Source organism: Equus przewalskii, chromosome 19, assembly GCF_037783145.1.
Source record: "Equus przewalskii isolate Varuska chromosome 19, EquPr2, whole genome shotgun sequence".
Classification (NCBI taxonomy): domain Eukaryota; kingdom Metazoa; phylum Chordata; class Mammalia; order Perissodactyla; family Equidae; genus Equus; species Equus przewalskii.
In genome coordinates, this window is record NC_091849.1 from 1016029 (window position 1) to 1037919 (window position 21891).

General features: G+C 45.6%; 1 protein-coding gene across 8 annotated transcripts in view; it reads left to right on the plus strand.

Moving 5' to 3' along the window:
• The first annotated feature begins 15197 nt into the window (after positions 1–15197).
• The window catches only part of DUSP22 (dual specificity phosphatase 22), a 69612-nt gene continuing 62918 nt past the window's right edge, over positions 15198–21891 (plus strand). For 4 of the 8 annotated variants that reach the window (XM_070583920.1, XM_008528461.2, XM_070583918.1 and 1 more), the window contains exon 1: positions 15198–15669. In XM_070583920.1, the coding sequence (XP_070440021.1) occupies positions 15649–15669 (21 nt within the window). In that variant the 5' untranslated portion in view covers positions 15198–15648. Of the gene's footprint in view, positions 15670–21621; positions 21793–21891 lie in introns of those variants that run through there. The other 4 variants (XM_070583916.1, XM_070583917.1, XM_070583919.1 and 1 more) reach the window with 2 other exon arrangements.

Sequence of the window (21891 nt, forward strand, 5' to 3'; positions counted from 1 at the left end):
TTTGTTTCTTCTTTTCCAATATGGATCTCTTTTATTTCTTTTTCTTGCCTGATTGCTCTGGCTAGGACTTCCAATACTATGTTAAATAAGAGTGGTGACAGTGGGCATCCTTGTCTGGCTCCTGTTCCTATAGGGATAGCTTTCAGTTTTTCTCTGTTGAGAATGATATTTGCTGTGGGTTTGTCATATATGGCCTTCATTATGTTGAGATATTTTCCTTCCATACCCATTTTATTTAGAGTTCTTATCATAAATGGATGTTGTATGTTGTCAAATGCTTTCTCTGCATCTATTGAGATGATCATGTGATTTTTATTCTTCATTTTGTTAATGTGGTGTATCACGTTGGCAGATTTGCCAATGTTGAACCATCCCTGCATCCCTGGAATGAAACCCACTTGACCATGTTGTATGATCTTTGTAATGTATTGTTGTATTTGATTTGCTAATATTTTGTTGAGGATTTTTGCATCGATGTTCACCAGTGACATTGGCCTGTAATTTTCTTTTTTTGTGTTGTCCTTGTCTGGTTTTGCTATCAGGATAATGTTGGCTTTGTAGAATGAGCTAGGAAGCCTCCCTTCCTCTTCAATTTTTTGGAAGAGTTTGAGAAGGATAGGTATTAAGTCTTCTTTGAATGTTTGGTAGAATTCACCAGGGAAGCCATCTGGTCCTGGACTTTTATTTTTTGGGAGGTTTTTGATGGCTGTTTCGATCTCCTTACTGGTGATTGGTCTATTCAAATTCTCTACTTCTTCTTGGTCTGGTTTTGGAAGGTTGTATGTTTCTAAGAATTTATCCATTTCTTCTAGATTATCCAATTTGTTGGCATATAGATTTTCATAGTATTCTCTTATCATCTTTTGTATTTCTTAGGTGTCTGTTGTAATTTCTCCTCTTTCACTTCTGATTTTATTTATTTGAGCCTTCTCTCTTTTTTCTAAGGGTTTGTCAATTTTGTTTATCTTTTCAAATAACTAGCTCTTGGTTTCATTAATTTTTTCCATTTTTTAGTCTCTATTTTGTTTATTTCTGCTCTGATTTTTATTATTTCCTTCCTTTTGCTGATTTTGGGCTTCTTTTGTTCTTCTTTTCCAAGTACCTTTAGATGTGCTGTTAGATTGTTTATTTGGGATTTTTCTTGTTTGTGAGGTAGGCCTGAATTGCTACAAACTTCCCTCTTAGAACTGCTTTTGCTGCATCCCATAGATTTTGGCATGTCGTATTTTTGTTTTCATTTGTCTCCAGGAACTTTTTGATTTGTTCTTTGATTTCTTCATTGACCCAATTATTGTCCAGTAGCATTTTGTTTAATCTCCACATTTTTGTGGCTTTTCTGATTTCTTCCTGTCGTTGATTTCTGATTTCATACCTTTGTGGTCAGGAAAGATGCATGGTATTATTTGATCTTCTTAAAATTATTGAGACTTGTTTTGTGGCCTAATATGTGATCAATCCTGGAGAATGTTCCATGTGCATTTGAAAAGAATGTGTATTCTGTGGTTTTTAGATGGAATGTTCTATATATATCCACTAAGTCCATCTGGTCAAATGTGTTGTTTAAGGCTGGTGTTTCCCTATTGATCTTCTGTTTGGATGATCCATCCATTGGTGTAAGTGGAGCATTAAAGTCCCCTACTATGACTGTGTTACTGTGTATTTCTCCTTTTATGTCTGTTAATAATTGCTTTATATATTTAGGTGCTCCTATGTTCTGTGCATAGATATTTACAAATGCTATATCTTCTTGTTGGATTGTTCCCTTTACCATTACATAGTGCCCGTCTTTGTCTCTTGTTACAGTTTTTGTTTTAAAGTCAATTTTGCCTGATATAAGTATTGCTACTCCCACTTTCTTTTCTTTGTCATTTGCGAGAAATATCTTTTTCCATCCTTTCACTTTCAGTTTGTGAGTGTCTGTAGGTCTGAAGTGTGTCTCTTATATGCAGCATATATATGGGTCTTGTTTTTTTATCCGACTGGCCACCCTATGCCTTTTGATTGGAGCATTTAGTCCATTGCCATTTAAAGTAGCTATTGATAAATATGTATTTATTGCCATTTTGTCACTTTTTTTTTTCTGGGTGTTTTAGCAGTTCTTCTCTGTTCCTTTCTTTTTCTCTTGCTCCTTTCCCTTGTGGTTTGACGGCTTCCTTTAGTAATATGTTTGATTTCTTTTGTCTTACTTATTTGCTTACTTATTATAGGTTTTGGATTTGTGATTACCATGAGGATCCTACATAATATTCTATGTATATAACAGTCTATATTGAGTTGATAGACTCTTTAGCTTGACCTCTTTCTAAAAGCTCTACTGTTCACTCCCCTCCTCCCACATTTTATGTTCTTGAAATCATATCTAATCTCCTGTTTTGTATTTGTCTATCCATCACCCTCTTATCATTGAAATAGGTAAGTTTAGTAGTTTTGTCTTTTCACCTTCATATTATCTTCACAGATGGTTGATCTACTACCTTTACTGTATTTTTACCTTTACCAGTGATTTTATTGCCTGGTTTTTTGGGGGATTTTTTTGATAATTTTTTTTATCCCTATTTGTGGTCATTGCTTTCCCACTTTAAGGCCCTTCTGCATTTCTTGAAGAACTGGTTTTTTGGTGATAAACTTCTTTAATTTTTGCTTGTCTGGGAAGCTCTTTATCTCTCCTTCCATTCTGAATGACAACCTTGATGGATAGAGTATTCTTGGCTGTAGGTTTTTTCCTTTTAGCACTTTAAATACATCATGCCATTCTCTTCTTGCCTGTAAGGCTGACAAGTCCACTGATAGCCTTATGGGGTTTCCTTTGTATGTCACTTGTTGCCTTTCTCTTGCTGCTTTTAAGATTCTCTCTTTATCTTTAATAATGGACATTTTAATTATAATGTGTCTTGGTGTGGACCTCTTTGGGCTTATCTTGTTTGGAGCTCTCTGTGCTTCCTGTACTTGGAGGTCTGTTTCCTTTCTTAGGTTAGGAAAATTTTCAGCTATTATTTCTTCAAATAAATTTTCTGCCCCTTTGTCTCTCTCTTCTCCTTCTGGGACACCTATAATACAAATGTTAGTGTGCTTGATATTGTCCCAGCGTTCTCTTAGTCTGTTCTCATTCATTTAATTCTTTTTCTTATTTCTGGAGACTTTCTTTTATACTACTTTGTTCCTAAGGGCTATCTGCTGACCATAACTAGGGTTGTCAGAATTACCAAACCACCAAAATTGAGGTGGATGATAAAATGAATTATTTTTTCAAACTAAGATTTCATAAAAACATCTTTGGAGTCACTGATGTAGCACACACAGGTATTTTTTCATCTTTCCAAATTTTGGCATTGCATAGTTCACTTCCTCATTATTTGTTGCCTGCTTGAGCTGACTAATTTGAAATGGCACACTAGAAGGCCATGACACGCACAATTTGCTCTACCAGTGGGCTTTAAGAGCTGTGGTCTTCATCTGGCCTTTACACCTAGTATTATTTTCTCCTGCTGACAACACAACTGGAATGGGATTTCTAAGTAGCTCACATCATCATACCAGTGTTCAGCTGGGAATCTTGAGATCCACTATATCGACATTTATTCCACACTTAGCACTTCCACCCTCTTTGGTCACTCCTTTGTTTCACTTTTTTGACTCCATCAGCTCTTTCTGGAAGACTCTGTCTTACTCATCTTTCACTGTTACCTTTCCATCTCCCAACACTTATTTCAAGATTTATGCCAAATTAGAAGTCAATAACTGCTTGTTTAAAAAATTACTATTTTTTTTAAAGATTGGCCCTGAGCTAGCATCTGTTGCCAATATTCTCTTTTTCTCCTTCTCCCCAAAGCCCCCCAGTACGTAGTTGTATATTCTAGTTGTAGGTCCCTCTGGTTGTGCTATGTGGGACGCCACCTCAGTATGGCTGATGAGTGGTGCTAGGTCTACACCCACGATCCGAACTGGGGAAACCCTGGGCTGCTGAAGTGGAGCATGTGAGCTTAACCATTCGGCCATGGTGATGGCCTCCTAAAAAATTATTAAAATAATATGCTTATAACTATGACCTAATCATGGTAGTATCTGCTTCTCTCTCACACCAAAGGTAGGAAAAATAATCATTTTTTAGAAGAATAAAACCATTCTGATTCATGCTGTAAGATGGTTAACAAAATTTAAGTCATCATTAGGTTTTCTGTATTTTCTTGTGTCACTTCTCTCTATATTTTCTACTTGGATAACCCAGAGGCATCTGAAACTCAGTTTCATTTTCCCACCATCATTTTCCCACCAGCCTGTTCCTCCTCCTGTGTTTCCAGCCTTTGTGAATGGCACCACCATCCGTACAGTCTCTCAAGCTAAGAACCTGGGAGTAACTTTTTCCTCTTCTCTCCGTCCCTCTTCCTACATCTAATTAGTATTCAAGTCCTATCTCCCTTTTCCCTTTTCCCCAACCAGCCCCATTCTTTCCAACCCCACTGCCAATCAAGGCCTTCATTATTTTTCAACCGGCTTTCTGTAAAGGCCTTCTAACTGATCTCCCGTCTTCAGTCTCATCTACTAGGATATGTCAACCCCAACAGAGCCCTCAAGGTGCTCATTCTAACATCCAAATCCTTCAAAGACCCCCAAAAGTCTCTGAGAAGGAGTCCAAAGATCTTGGCACAGCATGTGAGGATGTTTTTAATCTGGCTCTGCCTCCCTTCCACTCATGTCCTGCCTCTCACCACTTTGCCCTCTATACCCCCACCTTGATAAACCACCTCAGGTCCTCGAAGGTACCTCAGCTCTCTTGCCAAGGTGCCTTTGTGTCTATAACATCTTCTATTGGAATTGCCCTTTATTCAGGCATCATCGTCTGCTGATGACTGGACCCTCAGGGACGCAGCCTTGGCTGGTAGCTTTTGAGCAGGCAGGCCTGGGTGTGAAGCTGGCTTAGCCACTTGCTGAACCTCTTTGAGACTAACTTTCTTGTCTGTAAAAAGAGGAGAATAATACCAACCTCTAGGATTGCTAGGAGGAACTAGAAATAATAAATAAAAAGGGCTGCTGGTGAAAACAATAACAACAACACATAGCTCTTATTATGGGGCAAGTAAGATTCTAAGTGTTTCATTCATATTAACTCATTTATTATTCCAGACTCAGTTCAAGAATCCCCTCCTCCTTGTAGCCTTTCTTGATTTCTCAAGACTTAATTGGACGTCTTTGCTGGATCCATTCTTACTCTCCTTGGCTCCCAGGTGCCCTGGGAACCTGCACGTGTGGAACTCATCTCTTGGGCTCCTCTGCTCACATCTAGCTGGGACTGGCTTTGGAGTAAGATTAAGGAGCAGTGGGAGAGAGGCCAGGTGTCTCTTCCCCATGGCCTTCCTGATCGAGTCACTTTTCTGGCAGTGGCTGCTTCCTTCTCTGTATTAGTTTGCTAGCGCTGCTGCCATAACAAAGTACCACAGATGGGGCAAACAATGTCTTTTATTTCTTTAAACAGCAGAAAATTATTGTCTCCCAGATCCGGAGGCTGGACATTGAAGATCAAGGTGTCAGCAGTGTTGGTTCCTTCTGAGACTTCTCTCCTTGGCCTGTGGATGGCCGTCTTCCCCCTGTGTCTTCAGGTGTGCTTCCCTCCGTGTGTGTCTCTGTCCTAATCTCTTCTTAGGGGACACCAGTCATACTGGATGAGGGCCCACCCCCCAGTGACCTCATTTTTACTTTAATTACCCTCTAAAGGCCCTATTTCCAAATATGGTCCCATTCTGAGGTCCTGGGGGTTAGGACTCCAACAGATGAGTTTTGGGGAACACAGCTCAGCCCAGAACACTTACTCCAGTCAGCGGCCCATTGCCACGGCTCCAGCTTCTACTGGGCTCCAATCAACCTGTTCTTCCTCTCCCTCCTTCAGGCCTAGGGATGGCAACAGCTTCCCGCTGTGCTGGTCTCCTGCTGCCTCAGCAGCCACTTTGGGTTCTCTCAGCCCTGACATCCCTTACATGAAGTAATTCCTCATTGCAGTTACTTGAACTATCTGATTGGGTTCAGTTTCCTGCTGAGACACTGAAATAGTGGCTTCTCTGTGAGTTCCCTCAGCCACATTCTCTCCCCTGCTCCCAACAGTTAGCACACAGTATGTCAGTTGTCTGATTCCTCACCATGTTCCCCATGAAACTGCAAGTTCCTTGTGGGTAAAAACCAGGCCTTTTGATTTTTTATCTTCAGGGCTTCACCTGGTATCTGTTGTATTATAGTTGCTCCATGTTTGTTGTACAATTTAATCACTGCCTAAGGCTCCCCTCGCCCTCCCTCCCCACTCCCCGTCTTTCTAGCCTTATTTCTTTAGATCCCTTATGCCTCATCTAGACTATGGAAATAGCTTTCTAGTGGATTTCACTGGCTCCCATCTCTTCCACCTTCAGTACTAATGATGGATTAGTCTTACTAATAAAGGATTAGTCTTTAATAAAAGATTAATATTCCTAATAAAGGATTTTCTGAGACATGTGGCATCCAAGGCATCCACACTCAGCCTTAACCCACCTTCAATTTCTCATGCTCCCACTATGCCCATCACCACCACCCACTTTCCAGCCCAGAATATACCTCTGCTGCCAGCCTTTGTGCCACTAAATTGTGCCATTGTGCCATTGCTTTGTGCCATTGAATTGTAATTCAATTTTTTTAATATATAACAAATTTGACTTGCTGATTTTGCTCATTACCAATCGTCTAACTCTGTGGCCAGGTTTTTTTTACAGGAAAGAAGAGCCAGATGAGGCAGCTCTAGCAGGGCCCTCCTCTCAGCTCCCAAAGCCAGTGCTACAAATTCAGGTGCTCCACACCGCGTGGAAGCTGTTTCCACATAAGCCTCTCTTTCCCATGGACTGACAGATAAATGTGAGTTAAGCGTGGGGACAGTTTGTTTTTACTTCTGTATCCTTAGCTTCTGGTGCAATGTCTAGAACACAGTAGGTTTTCAGTAAATGTTTGCTGAATGAATCAAAAGGCCACCTCCATGCTTGGCACAAGGACATCCATGACCATTTTACCTGGAGAGTGGCGACTGGGCGGAGGGACAGTGGGCAGTGAGGGGATCTCAGAGGAGGAAGGAGATGACTAATTAATGTATTTATGTATCCAACCCTCTAGTTTATGGAACTGCAACCACTTTTAGGAGACTGTGCATCTCGTTTGAAATAAACACTCACTCTTTCATGCACTGTGATCTCTTCAAGTCAGCACTATTAGGAAAATCTATTAGGCTCTCTTGGTTATTCCGAGATAGTTTCTAGGGAAAATATTCAAGTGGAACTTAACACAACTATCGACTTCTTTGGGAAAGATCAAAATGTATGCTTCTCCAGAGAGAAATAGTGACCTTGATTCTTGTTCAGCCACTATTTCCCTTTTGGAAAGTACTGATTGCCCACTGCAGCCCTCGAGGACAGAGTCCCTGCCTCGTGCACCAGGCGGCTGAAAACTGCGCAGCCCTGCCCAGCAACAGGAGGCAGCTGCTCCTTTTCAAGGCTTCACACAAGGAAGGATTTACAAATAAAGAGGAAGGTGCTTAAATGATAACTACTTTTTTCTCATTTAAAACTAGTGTATATTTCCCCAAAATACACCATAGCTGTAGGGTAACCAGCTGTCCTGGATTGCCCAGGACTAAAGGGCTTCCTGGGACACAGAATTGTCACTTTTACTTTTTTTTTTTTTGGAGGAAGATAGCCCTGAGCTAACATCTTCTGCCAATCTTCCTCTTTTTGCTGAGGAAGACTGGCCCTGAGCTAACGTCCATGCCCATCTTCCTCTACTTTATATGTGGGATGCCTACCACAGCATGGCTTGATGAGTGGTGTGTAGGTTGGCACCGGGATCCGAACCGGCGAACTCCGGGCCTCCGAAGCGAAGAGTGAGAACTTAACCACAGCACCACTGGGCCGGCCCCAAGGACTTTCACTTTCAAAACCAGGGAAATGCTGGGCAAATCGGTACAGGCTGGTCACCCACATGATAGATTCTTTATACCAAGTCAAAGAACCAAATTGTTCCCTCTTTTTATGTGATGACTAAACATCTTGGAAATAAGAAATTCTACAAAATTAAAAAGAATAGAAATTGGTGCTGCAGACTAAAACCGTATCTTTCTTTAGGGAATGGGTAAAGAAGGCTAAGGGAGGATTATCTTAACTCTATGAAACTGTTAGACTTAATGACTAGAAGAGAGCACCGTCTATTCCACTGGATGAGACATTTTACCTCTGTGACAGTCAGATACGGAATTCTGACCATCAGAATCAACACTGACTCTAAAATTCTGAAGTTGCTATTACTCAGGGAAAAAAACCACACACATACTTTGTGTGTGTGTGTGAGGAAGATTGGCCCTGAGCTAACATCTGTTGCCAATCTTCCTCTTTTTGCTTGAGGAAGATTGCTGCTGCACTAACATCTGTGGCAACCTTCCTCTATTTTATGTGGGATGCCACCACAGCATGGCCTGATGAGGGGTGCCAGGTCCATACCCAGGATCCAAACTTCCGGCCACCAAAGCGGAGCCTGAGAACTTAACCACTACACCACTGGGCCAGCCCCCACACTCATGCCTTTACACCAAAACGAAGCATCGTACAACGGCCTGAATATAATAGCCACAATGCAGACAGCTTCCTGACCCATTTGCTTAACTCTTATGACTGCAACAAAAATAGCGAGATTTTAAAAGCAAAAGTTCATCTTAAATTGTACGTATTTTGAAAAGCACTGCAGTGAGGAAAGATGTTCACATATCGTGCTGTCCTATATATCAGTTATCTAACTATCTTTCTATCCATCAGGGCACTTGCCCACCTGTTGTTCTGCCCTACAAAGCCTTGACAAGCACGTGGGGGAACTACCATTAAAAGTCACAAAATTCTCAGTCTGTAGAGACAGAGATCTCACATCACCCTCCAGACACACTGCCTCCCACAGGGAAGTACCCTCATGACCTCCAATTACAAGAGGCCACTAAGCACTGCTGGGTAGTTTGGGGCAGAACGCGGGAGAAGCTGACATCATTACACAGCCCTGCAGAAGTGTGTTTAGGTTGAGACACGTTCTAGTCTGTGCAGCGTGCGATTGTGCATCGATGAGCCTGGCTGAGCTTTTCCCAGACTTTCTTGTGCTTTTTCAGGGGTTACTGGTGCTATGAGAGGTGAAAGAGAAATATACCCAAACCCCTCATGAGCTGGCCTAGACCTCATGTGAGTCTGCTGACCCTCTTTGTGGTTGTGCCTGTCAGTCACTGTGTGCGCAGACCTGCAGCTGAAGTCCTGCACAGAAGGGGCACACAGGTGTGACGGAGACGTAAAATGTACAAGTCAACCAGCCCCTGAAGGGCAACCATCTTCAAGTACTGCGAAGGGCGCTGGGTGGGATGGCCTTGTCTGAGCAGGGCAGGTGGCCTCCTGCAGGCCAAGTGGGGTTCACTGAGAAAATACAAGCGCCTGCTGTGGGCAAGGAAGACAACAGTCTGGGTTTGCTGCTCAGCCTGAGTAGCACTTTATATACAATGGTCTTCTCATAATTCACAGGGTTTTAATGATGAATGACTAATCAAAATAACGATAACTATTAACAAATGTAAAATCCAACCAAGTGTTAAATAATGACACCATTATGTCACATGAAATGGACTTCCCCTCTCACGACAAGTAAAATTTCTCTTGGGACATTCCATTCTCTGAGGAAACCCCCTTCTCCCTCCAGCCCCCTACCCAGACATTTTTTAATGTCTTCAGATCTAGTTCACTTTCTGTTTCACATAAAAAGGTGAAACAAACAAACAAGCAAAACTAACGTACATAAAGCTCTTCCCGAAGGAAGGACTAAAGCAACATTGAGCAGCTGGGCGTCAGGTTCTCTGAGGAGAGCTGCCCTGCCCTGGTCATTGCTCAGAGCTGGGGCTCCCCTTGCCATCTTCCCCTTGTCTTCACTCCTGGGCTGCCCCCTGGTCCCTGCAGGCATTTGAAGAAGGAGAAGTGTGTCTCTGAGAGGGTAGTTGGCCATGCAGGTGTGGTAGATGCAGACGGATGGAATCTTCTGACAAGGGACACTTAGGGACTGTCCCACTCTCCACTAGACTGCAGGCCGGGGGTCACTTTGAATAAGAGCTATGAAGATTTGGAGACCAGGAGCATAGGACTACACAGAAGGCAAATGGCAAAGGCTCCTGTGTCTCTTCGTGCCCAAGTGAATGAGGGAAAGAAAACAAGGCCAAGTTGTATCATAGACCAGTCCTATGAGACACAAATGAAAAAGATGATGATGCTACTGAGTCTAAAAAGATATTAGTGGAGGCCGACCTGGTGGCGCAGCGGTTAAGTTCCCACGTTCCGCTTCACCAGCCCGGGGTTCGCCGGTTCAGATCCTGGGTGCAGACATGGCATCGCTTGGCAAGCCATGCTGTGGCAGGCGCCCTACATATAAAGTAGAGGAAGATGGGCATGGATGTTAGCTCAGGCTCAGTCTTCCTCAGCAGAAAGAGGAGTATTGGTGGCAGAAGTTAGCTCAGGGCTAATCTTCCTCAAAAAAAAAAAAAAAAGATATTAGTGGTTCAGATTTTAGTAGCTCTTTGGGGCTGGCATCATCAACCTTGAAAAGTTTTTTGGTTTTTTTTTAAGCCATATAAAGTTTTAAAGGACCTGTTTGTTGTCTCAGGTAGACCTTCCTTGGCAGAGACAGGGAAGTACGTAGGTCAAGGCAAACCATCCTAGACAAGGAGAATAACCATAGTCAACCCGCAAGACGAATGTTCATAAACCAGGAATGGTCTCTTAACCAAAGCTCAAAGAACAACATGATGTCAAGGGCAGAGGTATAGAAAGTACTGGACTCTGCCAACTATAGCTATGGCTGCAAATCAGGGGGCAGAGAACACATGAAACTACTGTGTGCAAGGACTCTCTCACCTGCACATACACACACACCACAGTACACTGCACCAGGGTCAGAAACAAAAGATAATAGAACTTTGGTCACTCCTAGATCACAGAGCCATCCCACATGGAAATTGCATTGCTCTAGAAAAGGTAGATGCAGCATTGATAGAGTATCTGGCATATAAAAGGATGAATTATTGTGAACCTCACATCTGGACAAATGCAAGCACCTCTCAGCTAGGTTTTTTCTCCTTAATCAATAAACATCTGAATGTTTCCCCATGTACCAGAAACTATTTTAAGTGCTAGATACTAAGGTTGATGACAACTGGTCCCTGCCCTCATGAAGCTTACAATTTCAGAAACTAGGTGTACTGACAATACACAGGCAGACATGTTATGACCTGTAGGCTGACAAAAGTGTCACCTTTCATCCAATCTTTAGGAGCTAGGGCTCTGTCTTATTTCCTCCTTTGCCTAATACTCTGCTCTGTAATCAGCCTGAGAACTCCATTCCTCCAAGACTGTGCTTGCCTCTGCTAACTCTCCCAGGAACTCTATATGTTGACAGACTGTCCTGTCTCCCAACTACCTGCTTGCTGGCATTCCTCCATTTACCTCCTCCCAGATTCTCCAACCCGATCTTTCTGCCCTGCTCACCTACCTGCATATCCGTTCCTCGTTCTGCCCTGACCCCACACTCTCCAGATGCCTGTGCTCTGAGCTCCCCAAACTTCTTATGTGGAATAGGGAAACCAAGTTCATAATCAGAAGACCACGTGGAGGGCCGGAAATTGATGGTGTTTTAAAGGTTAAGGTCATTGAGGAGCCATCCTCATAGTCAAGCTGCCCTGCATGGCTCCAAGCAGTCAACTGGGTGCCCTCTTTCTGGACAGTTCTGGAGAAAGAGAGAAAATATTTTATGCTTTTGTTTCAGTAGCTCTAGACTCCATCTTTTTCCTTCTTTCCACAATTCATTAGGTTCTGGCTTTCTTTGACTTTCAATTGTACTTTGGCTCGATGAGCTCTTCATTTTAACGTCTTGTTCTCAGTTTGTTCCTATTTGACCTAATGATTCTGCAGAGGACTAACACTACCTCATTAGTGTATATTTAACTGGTTATTAAGCGAGAAAAAGAGAGAGGGAAAGAGTGACAGAGAGAAAGGGAGATTTCGTCCCTAAAAGATCTCATCCAGGTGGCCCCATCATACAGATGATGGTGGCAGGACATGCATTTTGCTGTCCCAGGGCTGGAGACATTTCCTATTGTCGTGACTGAGAGGGTGCTACTGGCATCTAGTGGGTAGAGGCCAGGGATGCTGTTAAACACCCTACAAGGCACAGGACAGCCACACAAGGAGAAAACTATCCAGCCCCAAATGTCAGCAGTGCTGAGCTTGAGACACCCTGGATACAAGCATGTTCGAAAGGCCAAGGAAGATTACATAACTGCTTCTCACTTGGGCAGAGGTTTAAGTCAATCCTCTGAAGTCATCAGTAACACCCTAGTGATTTGGCTGAACCTAACGCTGGAGCTGCTGCCTGCGGGCTTTTACACACTCCCACCTTAAAGTTCAAAGTTATTGCTCACTCAACACTGCGAACTGCTTATCCTTAACCACGTGTATGGACCCAGCCGGCCCACATGACCAGTAGACCAGCCCTCATTGTGCACACATGAAGGCCTTACTTTTTGGGAGTTGTTGCAAAACTTGTGGTGTTGGCTGTCCTGAGAGACGGAAAAAATGGCAGGAAGCAAAGTGGAAGTAAAAATCTTACATGGAGTGAAATTCCACTACGCTTATGGTGCCTTAAACATTTTATGAGTGAAAGAGAACGCAAGCAAAGATTCTACTTTAGATGTGAAGCATGTCAGCTTTGTCTAGGAGTCTCCTTCCTTCCCTTCTTTCCATTATCAGAAGCTGTAGAGAACAAAAGAAAGAAGACAGGAAGGAGGTCGGAAACAGGCAGGTCGTCTGTTTGCCATGAGAGCCGACCCTGAAAATCTCTGAGATCAGGACGTGCTGCCAAATTGGATCAGACTTTCCCCTTTTCTTTAGTTACAGAACTGCAAGACATGACAAACTGATAACGATTGTGTTATGATGCGGGGGTTGCGTTCTAGGATACAGTGGGGAGGGGGTACGGGAGATAGGTTCTTATGGAGAAGCCCCCCACACACAAAAGAATAAATTTTAAACATCTGACTCTTCTGACTTCTAGTGTTAAGGGTCTCCTCATTTCTCATTTAACCCAAAAGAAAACTCCGAGAATTTGAAGTGCGCTCTGGATGTGGGGGTGTTGCAGGGCTACAGTGAGTGCCGGCCAGAGGGCGCGTGTTGGCGGCTAGGAGACAGCCATGGAGGCTCTGAGCCTGGGAGAGACTGTCAAGCAGATGATGTGAGCTAGAGAAATAAGTTTATAAGAAACGAATAAGAGAAAGGAAATGTAGCAAATGGACAACAGAAGAAAAACTGGGTATGGATCTCTCATTATGGGCAAGTGCCAACTTATGAAGTGATTGTGTTCTGGAAAGTTCATCTGACTACTGGAAGCAACAACAGCACAAGTGGAGTGGAGGGAAACAGAAGTAGTTTATTGATTGCTGGACAGGACCTATAAAAATTCACAATCCAATGCTCTCATTTTAAGGAGGAAAAACTTATTTCAGAAAACTTGATCATGGCACCCAAGACACTCTCAGATTTAGGAACAGAGGTTGGTCTTGGGATTCCCCAGGCGGTCTACTAACCATGCTGTGTTCTCTATAAGCAGGAAGGCAATAAAAACAATGATGATGAGGAGCAGAAGGGTAGGAGGTGGGCTGTCCAGGTGACTGGGAGGCGGAAGGGAGAAGAAAAAGTGAAGATGGTAGGGAAGGAACATTCCAGAAGCAATGAGCAGGAAGGGTGCTGCCTGGTCTGGGTCCCATTCCCCTATGGGAGACAATTTGAGTGCACATTGAGTGGGGGCTTCCTACATGGGGGTTCTGGTCCCTGTCGCTGCCCAGAAGATGTGGAATACAAGGAGAGAAATGACTAAGATGGAGTCTCCAACTTCTTTTCAAAATGTCAGCAATCTTCAGAACCTCATGGCTATTTTCTCGGCCCCCCTGGAATTCATTAATTTATTTAACAAATGCTTACTGGACCCCATTTGCGCCAGATCCTGCCCAGGCCACATGGCTAGGGCCGTAAAGAGGACAAAGGCCTTTTCCTCTGGAGGCTGCTTTCTAGAGAGACAGATAAAAAGCAAGCAAATCAATATGATAATGTCTGGTCATGTTAAGCGCTATGAAGAAAATAATGCAGGGTAACACGATAGTGACCAGAGGGTCCACTGTAGATTGGGTGGTCAGGAAATGTCTCTTTGAGGAGGTGACATTTGGGCTGAGACCCAACAGGCAAGAGCCAGCTTTGCAAAGAGCTAGGGATTGAGAGCACAGCCCACACAAAGGTCCCAGTGCATGATCAAGCAATCAAGTGTGGCAAGTTCAAGGGACACACAGAAAGGCAGTGTGGCTGTTAACTTGGTGAGCAAGAAGGAGCATATGAAATGAGCTCATCAGGGGTGAGCCCGGCCATCTCAGATTGATGCATGTGCTCATTTAACAAATATTTATTAAGCACCTGCTGTGTGCCGGACATCGCTAAGGATATAAACATGAAACTGAGAGACTCCTAGCTCAAAGATTCTGTCCCCAGGGAAGAAGTTAAGAGTCGAGTAAGGACGACAGAATCCTCAAAACAATTCTGCTACAGGTTAGAAGGTGTTCCACTCCAAAGAGACTCAACGCAGACACCACCATGTTGCTGAGCAAGGCTAGGGGCTTTCCAGAAGCAACTGTATGAACACAGCCATGCACCAACTACAGTCAGTTTACAATCTGAAGAAAGGGGCACACTGGACGTCCAAAAGACAGCACGAGGTCTGAGGTCCGGCCATCTGCTCCCCAGGGCAGGGAGCTTAGGGCATCCCAGAGATGAGTCACCTAGCCCACCTTTCCCCACCGGGTGAGCCTTCTCGTCTTCGTGGGTGGGGCAGGGCCACAGGAATCCCCCCACCCGGCCTAAATCTGTCACACTCAGAAACCCCAGGCAGGGGGGCCGCGAAGACCGAGGCTCTGATTAGCACCTGATTCACCGCGCAGTCAGGGCAGGGCGGCGACTGCTGGGAACAGGCCCCCTTGAGTCGCCCCAAGGGGAAAGGCTTGCGGGAGTTTCGGTGACCCCGATCCCGGGGGACCTGCCCGGTGACGCGCCGCCGCCCGGTGCTAGCGGTGCCTGCACGACCCCCACCCTGCCCGCGGGAACGCGCGCGGAACCGGCGCGGGCGGCGCGTGCGCTCTCAGCTCTCGGCCCTGAGCTCGTGGGGCACCCGAGCCGAGTCCGCGCGCCCCCGTGCCCGGCCACCGGGAGCCGAGTCCGCTCGGGGCGGGGCCGGCGCGGCGTCGGGAGCCCGACTACAAGTCCCAGGGAGCCGGCCGGGGAGGGACGCGAGCGGGCAAGGCGAGACCGTTTCCTGGCCGGGGCGCCGGTGCCCCTGCCCTGCTCTGGCCGAACGAGCAGAAAGGCCTGCCGTCCATGCCGGATCCCTGGAGCAAACCGAGTGGCCTGGGCGTCCCTGGTCCCTGTTGTTTATTCCGCGAGCAGGAAATTCCTCCCCGCCCGCCCCTCCCTCCTCCTGCTGTAACATGCCTTAGTGAGCCCGCGCCCTCCCTGCCCAGGGTGCTAGAGTTCGCGGTCAGCCGCCATGGGGAATGGGATGAACAAGGTAACGTGTCGTCTTTCCTTTGCGCTCTCTTTGTTTCCACTTTGCAGCCTTCCCTCCGGCTGGGGTTTGCTGGGCAGGAAAGCCCGTCCTCGCTCCCCCACCTGTCACCGGGGTACCCTTGCTCCGCCACTCGAACGTGGTGCGCTTTCCCGTGGTGGGGAGGGGAGCGGGAGGGGGGCGGCGTGTCAGGCCTGACCGTCACGGCTGTGTTTTTGAGGTGCTCCCCCCCAGGTCCCCTGCCGGCTTCCGGGTGAGCAGTCCCCAAGCCAGCCCTGCGTCCTGCGGCTGAGAACAAGCCGTGCCCTTTAAAAGCGTTGACACTTGCTCTGCCTAGAACTCAGCTGAGCTCAGGGGATTGTGGTTTCCTCTTTTTCTCCCCTCCCCTCCCCTCCCAAACTTGGCTCTTGAAACATCACCACCCACATCATTAGTAAACTGCAGTAGATAAGTGTCTTCTATTCAGTAATTTCCTCTTTCTCCCCAGATTTTTATTTGTGTGCACAGATAAGTTTTTCTTGTGGACAGAAAAGCTTGTAGAGGCCTGAGTCCTGAGGGGTTTTTAAATACCTGGAGGGAGGGGGGGAATAGAGTCAGAGCTGAGTTATCCTGGGTTATGTGGCTTCTCCAAGAAGGGCAACCTGCTGACTGGCTGCTTGTGCTGATCGTGCCTTCTCGAAAATCCGCCTTGCTCTCTTCTCTTTGTCTCTGTTCTGGCCCCCACCCACTGCTCCCCAGTTTCCCAGAGCCCGCTTCCTAGACTGTGGGATAGTCTGTGTCTTTCTGTCAATGGAAGGTTCCAGATCCCAGCTCTTGCAAGTGAGAGTTGTGTCAGGTGTGTTCTTATCAACCGCAAGGTTAAGGATTTTGTGATCTGGTACTGCTGGTTTAAAGGAAAGACTTATAAAACTTTTAGAAGTCCCTCAGGTCCTTCCCTCTTCCCAGGGCTTCGAAGGGGTCCTGGATCCGGGGTTAGTTCCTGGTCTTCTGTTTCTCTCCTTCCATGTGTTCCACTCACCTGCAGCCCACATCCATTCAGCTTTTGTATTTGGTGGATGTGGCAGTGTGGCTGGCTTTCCTTTTGGTTTTTCTCGCCGGTGGGGTCGGCAGTGGTTTGGTTCTTTCAGCTGGAGTGTTAGAAGTGGGGTAGGGAGGTTAGGAGCCAGGCGGGGAAGGGCAAGTGTGGTAGGGCACGCTGTGTACTGTGTGCTGAACTCTTGTCACCTGCCCACACCATGTTTATTGGCTCCTCGAGACCCAGTTTCTGAAGGAACCATTGCGTGTTTGGGGCCTGCATATCTGAGGTTTTCTGGTAACCAGAATTGTATTCGTTGTGTGTGGGATTTTTTGGAGGGGCGGGGGTGGGGGAGTGGGCAGTGATCGGGTTTGGAAATAGACTCTGTCTCTCTCGGATAAATCCTTGATCACATCCCCATCAGCGCTGGCATCCATCAGCACCATGAGCCTTCTGCTTTTTACATGAGAACAGAACCCGGTAATGGTGCGTCCATGAGTTTGTGGGCTCTGCCACCTCAGCTGGCCTTTGGTTCTTTCTACAGTTTTCCCACTTGAGTTGTTCACTCTTTACCTCTTTCAGCATTTAATTTGTGGTATTTTTATATTATAATTCTAATTACATATTTAGGAATACAAATGATTGCCTAAGGGTTCAAAATTAATTTCAGGCTTTTCGACAAAAGCAGTCATATTCATGTCATGATTTTTACCTTTCAAAGAAAGTAAAACATTTCTTGATGATGTTGTCACCATGACCATCTTGTATTGTAAATAGAGCCACTGTTTCCAGTGTAGAGGTGGAGAAATGTGTACAGACAGATGTAGAGACATCATTGCTTCAACGCTGTGTACTGTGCGCTTGCTGTTAGCCAGGTGCTGGGCTAGCTGAGGAGCTGGGAGGAGAGGGGGTGGGAAGTGGCACAGAGGTCCTTCACCTGACGTTCAGTATAGACCAGCAACTGCCCAATAGAAGTAGAATGTGAGCCAAATATGTAATTTAAAACTTTCTAGTAGCCACATTAAAACAGTAAAAAGAAACAGGTGAAATTAATTTTAACTATTTTATTTAACTGAAATATATTCAGAATATTGTCATTTCAACATGTAACCAATATATAAAATTATTTATAGAATGGTTTACTTTTTTTTTTTGTACGAAATCTTCAAAGTCTGCTGTATATTTTCTGCTTAAATCACAGCTTGTTTGGGATTTTAAGTACTCAGTAGCCACCCTGGCTAATGGCTGCTGTGTTGCACAACGCTGGTTGTGGGTGTGAGAGAGGGAGAGCAAACACAAGCCAGGGAGAAGTGGAGGAGAAGATGGGCAGTGGCGGGAGAGCAGAGAGCAGGTGTGAGCGCGACCTAGAAGAGGCAGTCCATCCAGGCACACTCTCCCACTGGGGTAAAGATGCTGAACCTGAGCTCACAAGGAATTACTCAAAGTTAAAAGGTTAGTTAGTGGCAAAGTAGATTGCTTGAGGCCGGAAATTAAAAGGCTTAACTAGAATTCGTACATATATTACTGTGTGACTTCGAATTAGGCTTCATATTTTCCCCATCTGTAAAAAAAAAAGAAAAAAAAAAAAAGAATGGTTGATTTGCACAGTCAGTGGAATTATTATAAGGTACTATCCATAAAATGCTTTTCTAAGAACACTTATAGATAAAAATGTACAGTGCCTTTGGAACTAAAAACATGTTTTGCAGTGTGTGCCCTGAGGTTACTGGGACAAGATTTCTTTCCTTGGCAAAAGAAAACTTACAAACTAAACAGTGCAGATTCCACTCTGACTGCTTTGAATGTGGCGGTTTTCATTTCTATTTCACATCCTCATGGAGGACCTTCTCATCGGTCTGTCCCAGTCTCCTGGGTGGCAGAGCATCCTGCCCCTCTCAGTGTGGACGGTGTGTTACACAGAGAACGTGAGAGAAGGAGGCTTCTGTATTCTGGCCTGTGGAAGATGATGAGGAGATAAAGAAAAGACACAGCAGTTGTGGTCTGTTATTTTTTGAGCTGCATATCATGTGCCTGCAGTTTATGAAATTGAGGCCTCACTGTCGCCCCAGGAGGACAGTCTCTCACCCTCTTTGTGCAGGTTGGGAGATGGACTCTCAGAGACGTTACGTAGCATGACTAAGGCCCGATGCTAGGAAGCGGCGGAACTGGGCTTGGAACAAACCGGATGGTAGAAGTCTTTCCTTTGAGCTGGGATGCTGGTTCATCCCAAGTGAATTCTAAAGATGCTGGAAAGTAACCTGAAAAAGCTCCCCAGAGTTTCAAATTAATTGCAAAATAGGAAAAAACACCTTCTTTCTTCCTTCATGTTTGACATTGATAAAAAAGAGGAGGGAAAGGCAGGCAACTAAAACCATCTTCTCACTGTTTTGTGCAGTTCCCAAGTAGACCCTCTGAGCTGGCCAAAGTTACAATCATGCCTGAGCTTATGGTGTGCCAGGGCCTGCCCTGAGCCTTTACGCTAGAGCAACTCCTCCAACCCTCCCCGCAGCCCTGTGGTTGTGAAGTCACTACTGCTCTTTGCATCCCTGGCTTACAGAGGAGGTGCACAGAGGTGAGACCTGCCCCGAGCACCCAGCTGCTGAGGCCTGGGCCTGGACTCCCTGCCAGGTGGTCTGCCTCTTAGCCACGACACAGGGCCTCGCTGCTGGTAAATGTCTCTGTAGGATTAGGGTTAGACTCAACAAGCTGTTGCATGCAAATGTCGTGTTTATGTGGAGCCTTTGAAAACTCCTGGTTAACTCAAAGTTCTCTTAAGGGTCTGAACTCCTAGATCTTTGTGGGGAGGAACTATAAAGAAAACTCCTCATTGCCAGCTTGTAAGTCTTAAGGCCTACAGTGCCTCAATAAAAACAAAAATCTAGCCGCTCTAGCCAAGCATTAGGACAGAGAAATCGGCCCTACATGCTTTTCCACGTGCATATTTTTATCTTAATCAAGCTGAACTTACAACCTAAAAGTGACCTGCAGTATTGCCATCCTAGGGCAGGATGTGAGGACCCTCTGGCTCTGACATCGTCCCCCACTGACTGCCAGGGTTGGTTCAGTTCATGCAGCACCCAGCTTCCCAGCCTGGAGGCCTCTTCCTCGCTGCCATGCGTGCTATCCAAAAGCATCCTGCCTGGTGGATATGGATGCTCTCCCAGCATTTCATGGGAAACTTGCTCGTGGGGATGGGAGGCAAACACTTCAGTTAGTGCGTCACTTTACCATGGGACGCCCACAGTTGTGAAAGAAAGAGGGGCAGAGTCTTCAGAAAGCCTGATGTAGGGTGTCTCTAGCACTCTGCCGCTTCATGGGTGTGATCTTGAACAATCACCTAGTGTGTCTGAGCCTCAGTTTCTTTATCTCCCTCGATCGTGGGGACAGTGGTTAGGTTATCTAGTCTCCTGACTCACTCTAAAATGAGTATAATGATAGCTCCCCCAGTCACTACCCAGGTTCTTGGGAGAAGCAGATGAGAATTTATTAGAAGATATTTTTTCAAACTGGGAAATGCAGATGTGCGCTGCTTTCGTATTCTTGGATCTGTCCCATCAATGGTTACAGTGATGACCTCTGCCGTGGAGATGGCTGATGCTGTTTTAGGATGGCTCTTTTCTCCATAGGAAGATAAGGGAGTATAGTTGAGAAAGGAGGATAGGGAAGAGAGCAAGGGGAATATGCCCTCCTCGGCATAGGCCAGGGTTCCTCAACCTCTGCTCTCTCGACATTTGGGGCTAGGTCATTCTTTGTTGTGGGACTGTCCTTACATTGTAGGCGGTTTAGCAATATCCTAGGCCTCCACCCACTAGCTGCCAGTAGCACCTCCCCCCACTGTGACAACCAAATATGTCTCCGGGCATTGCCAGGTGTCCCCTGCAGGGCAAAATCGTCCCCCATGGAGAACCGCTGGCCTAGGGTTCTCCACTCAAAATCTCCTGAGGCCCGTGTGACGTGGAACCGGATCATTCTCAAAAGATGGGCTAGGGCGTGGCAGGTTGAGAAGCACTGTTTTAGTGGTAAGGGGCTGGACCGTCACACACCCTTGTGCTTTTAGATGCTGCAGTTCGTACATGGGAGCACCTGACTTGGGTGCCTGCATAATTCATTCATTTGTCCATTCTCCCATTTATCAAATTATGTTATTGAACAACTGCTATTGTCAAGGCACCGAGCTGGATCCTTGTGCTAGATCCAAGAAAACTCTGCACATGGGTCCCAGGAAGCTTACAGAGGAGCTCCCTGCAAGAGGTGAGCACCCTGTGAGTGGCACAGCTGTACAGCCACGGTCGTGGGGCTGATGGACAAAGCCTCTGGGCTGGCGGTCTGTCTTCTCTCCTCTACACCAGCCCCTCAACATTTGCTCCTCTCAACATTACAGTTTTATTTCATATTGAAGGAACAGATGCTTAAGGCAATGTTGTAAGTGCATACAAGAGTATTCTCAGATTCATCCTTTTATAAATGCAAGCTGATTAAGTCCACAGCCAAATGGCACTAAGAAAGTCCGTGACATTTAACCCTTCAGGGAACCCACCAAAGTTCTCCCTCTCACCCCTGGCTTTGAAACCCACAAAGTCCTTTCTGACCTAGGAAGAATCAAGATCCCCTACCCCTGTCACCACCTTGTACTGCTGCTTGATCGGGAATTTTCTCTCTTACGTCTATTTGGGGGGTGTTCTTACTTAGATTCCATGGCATCCTGAAGTACTAAGAGAAATGTTTAAAAAATAAACTCAAAATATTTCCTGCCTTTTGTGCTTAAGTCCCTTTTTGTGGCCGAGCATTTCATTGTATGCATTTCTGTATGACGAGTGTTAGTATAGTGTGGGCGTGAAGGCTGTTGATCAAGATGAGCCATCAGTCATGGAGAGTATTTAGCATTAGATCTCAAAGTATTTCTGTAGGAGTCTACCTTCATTATCTATCACCAGTCGCTCTTTTACCAGAGAACCAGAATCTCTGTGCCCAGCAGAGTGCCAGAGGTCATCTGGCTTGTGGTTTGTGCCATTTCATCACCGGTTGTCAGTGCTTCTCTCTTCACGTGCGGACTCCACCGCAGGCTTTCGGGACACAGCAGGGAACCAGGCAGACACAGCCCTTGCTGCAAGGTCAGTAAAAAAAGTAAGCAAATAAATAACTTTAGGTGCGGATAAATATGATGAGGAAAATAAAACAGGATCAAGTGATAGAGGGTGTCAGGGAGCTTG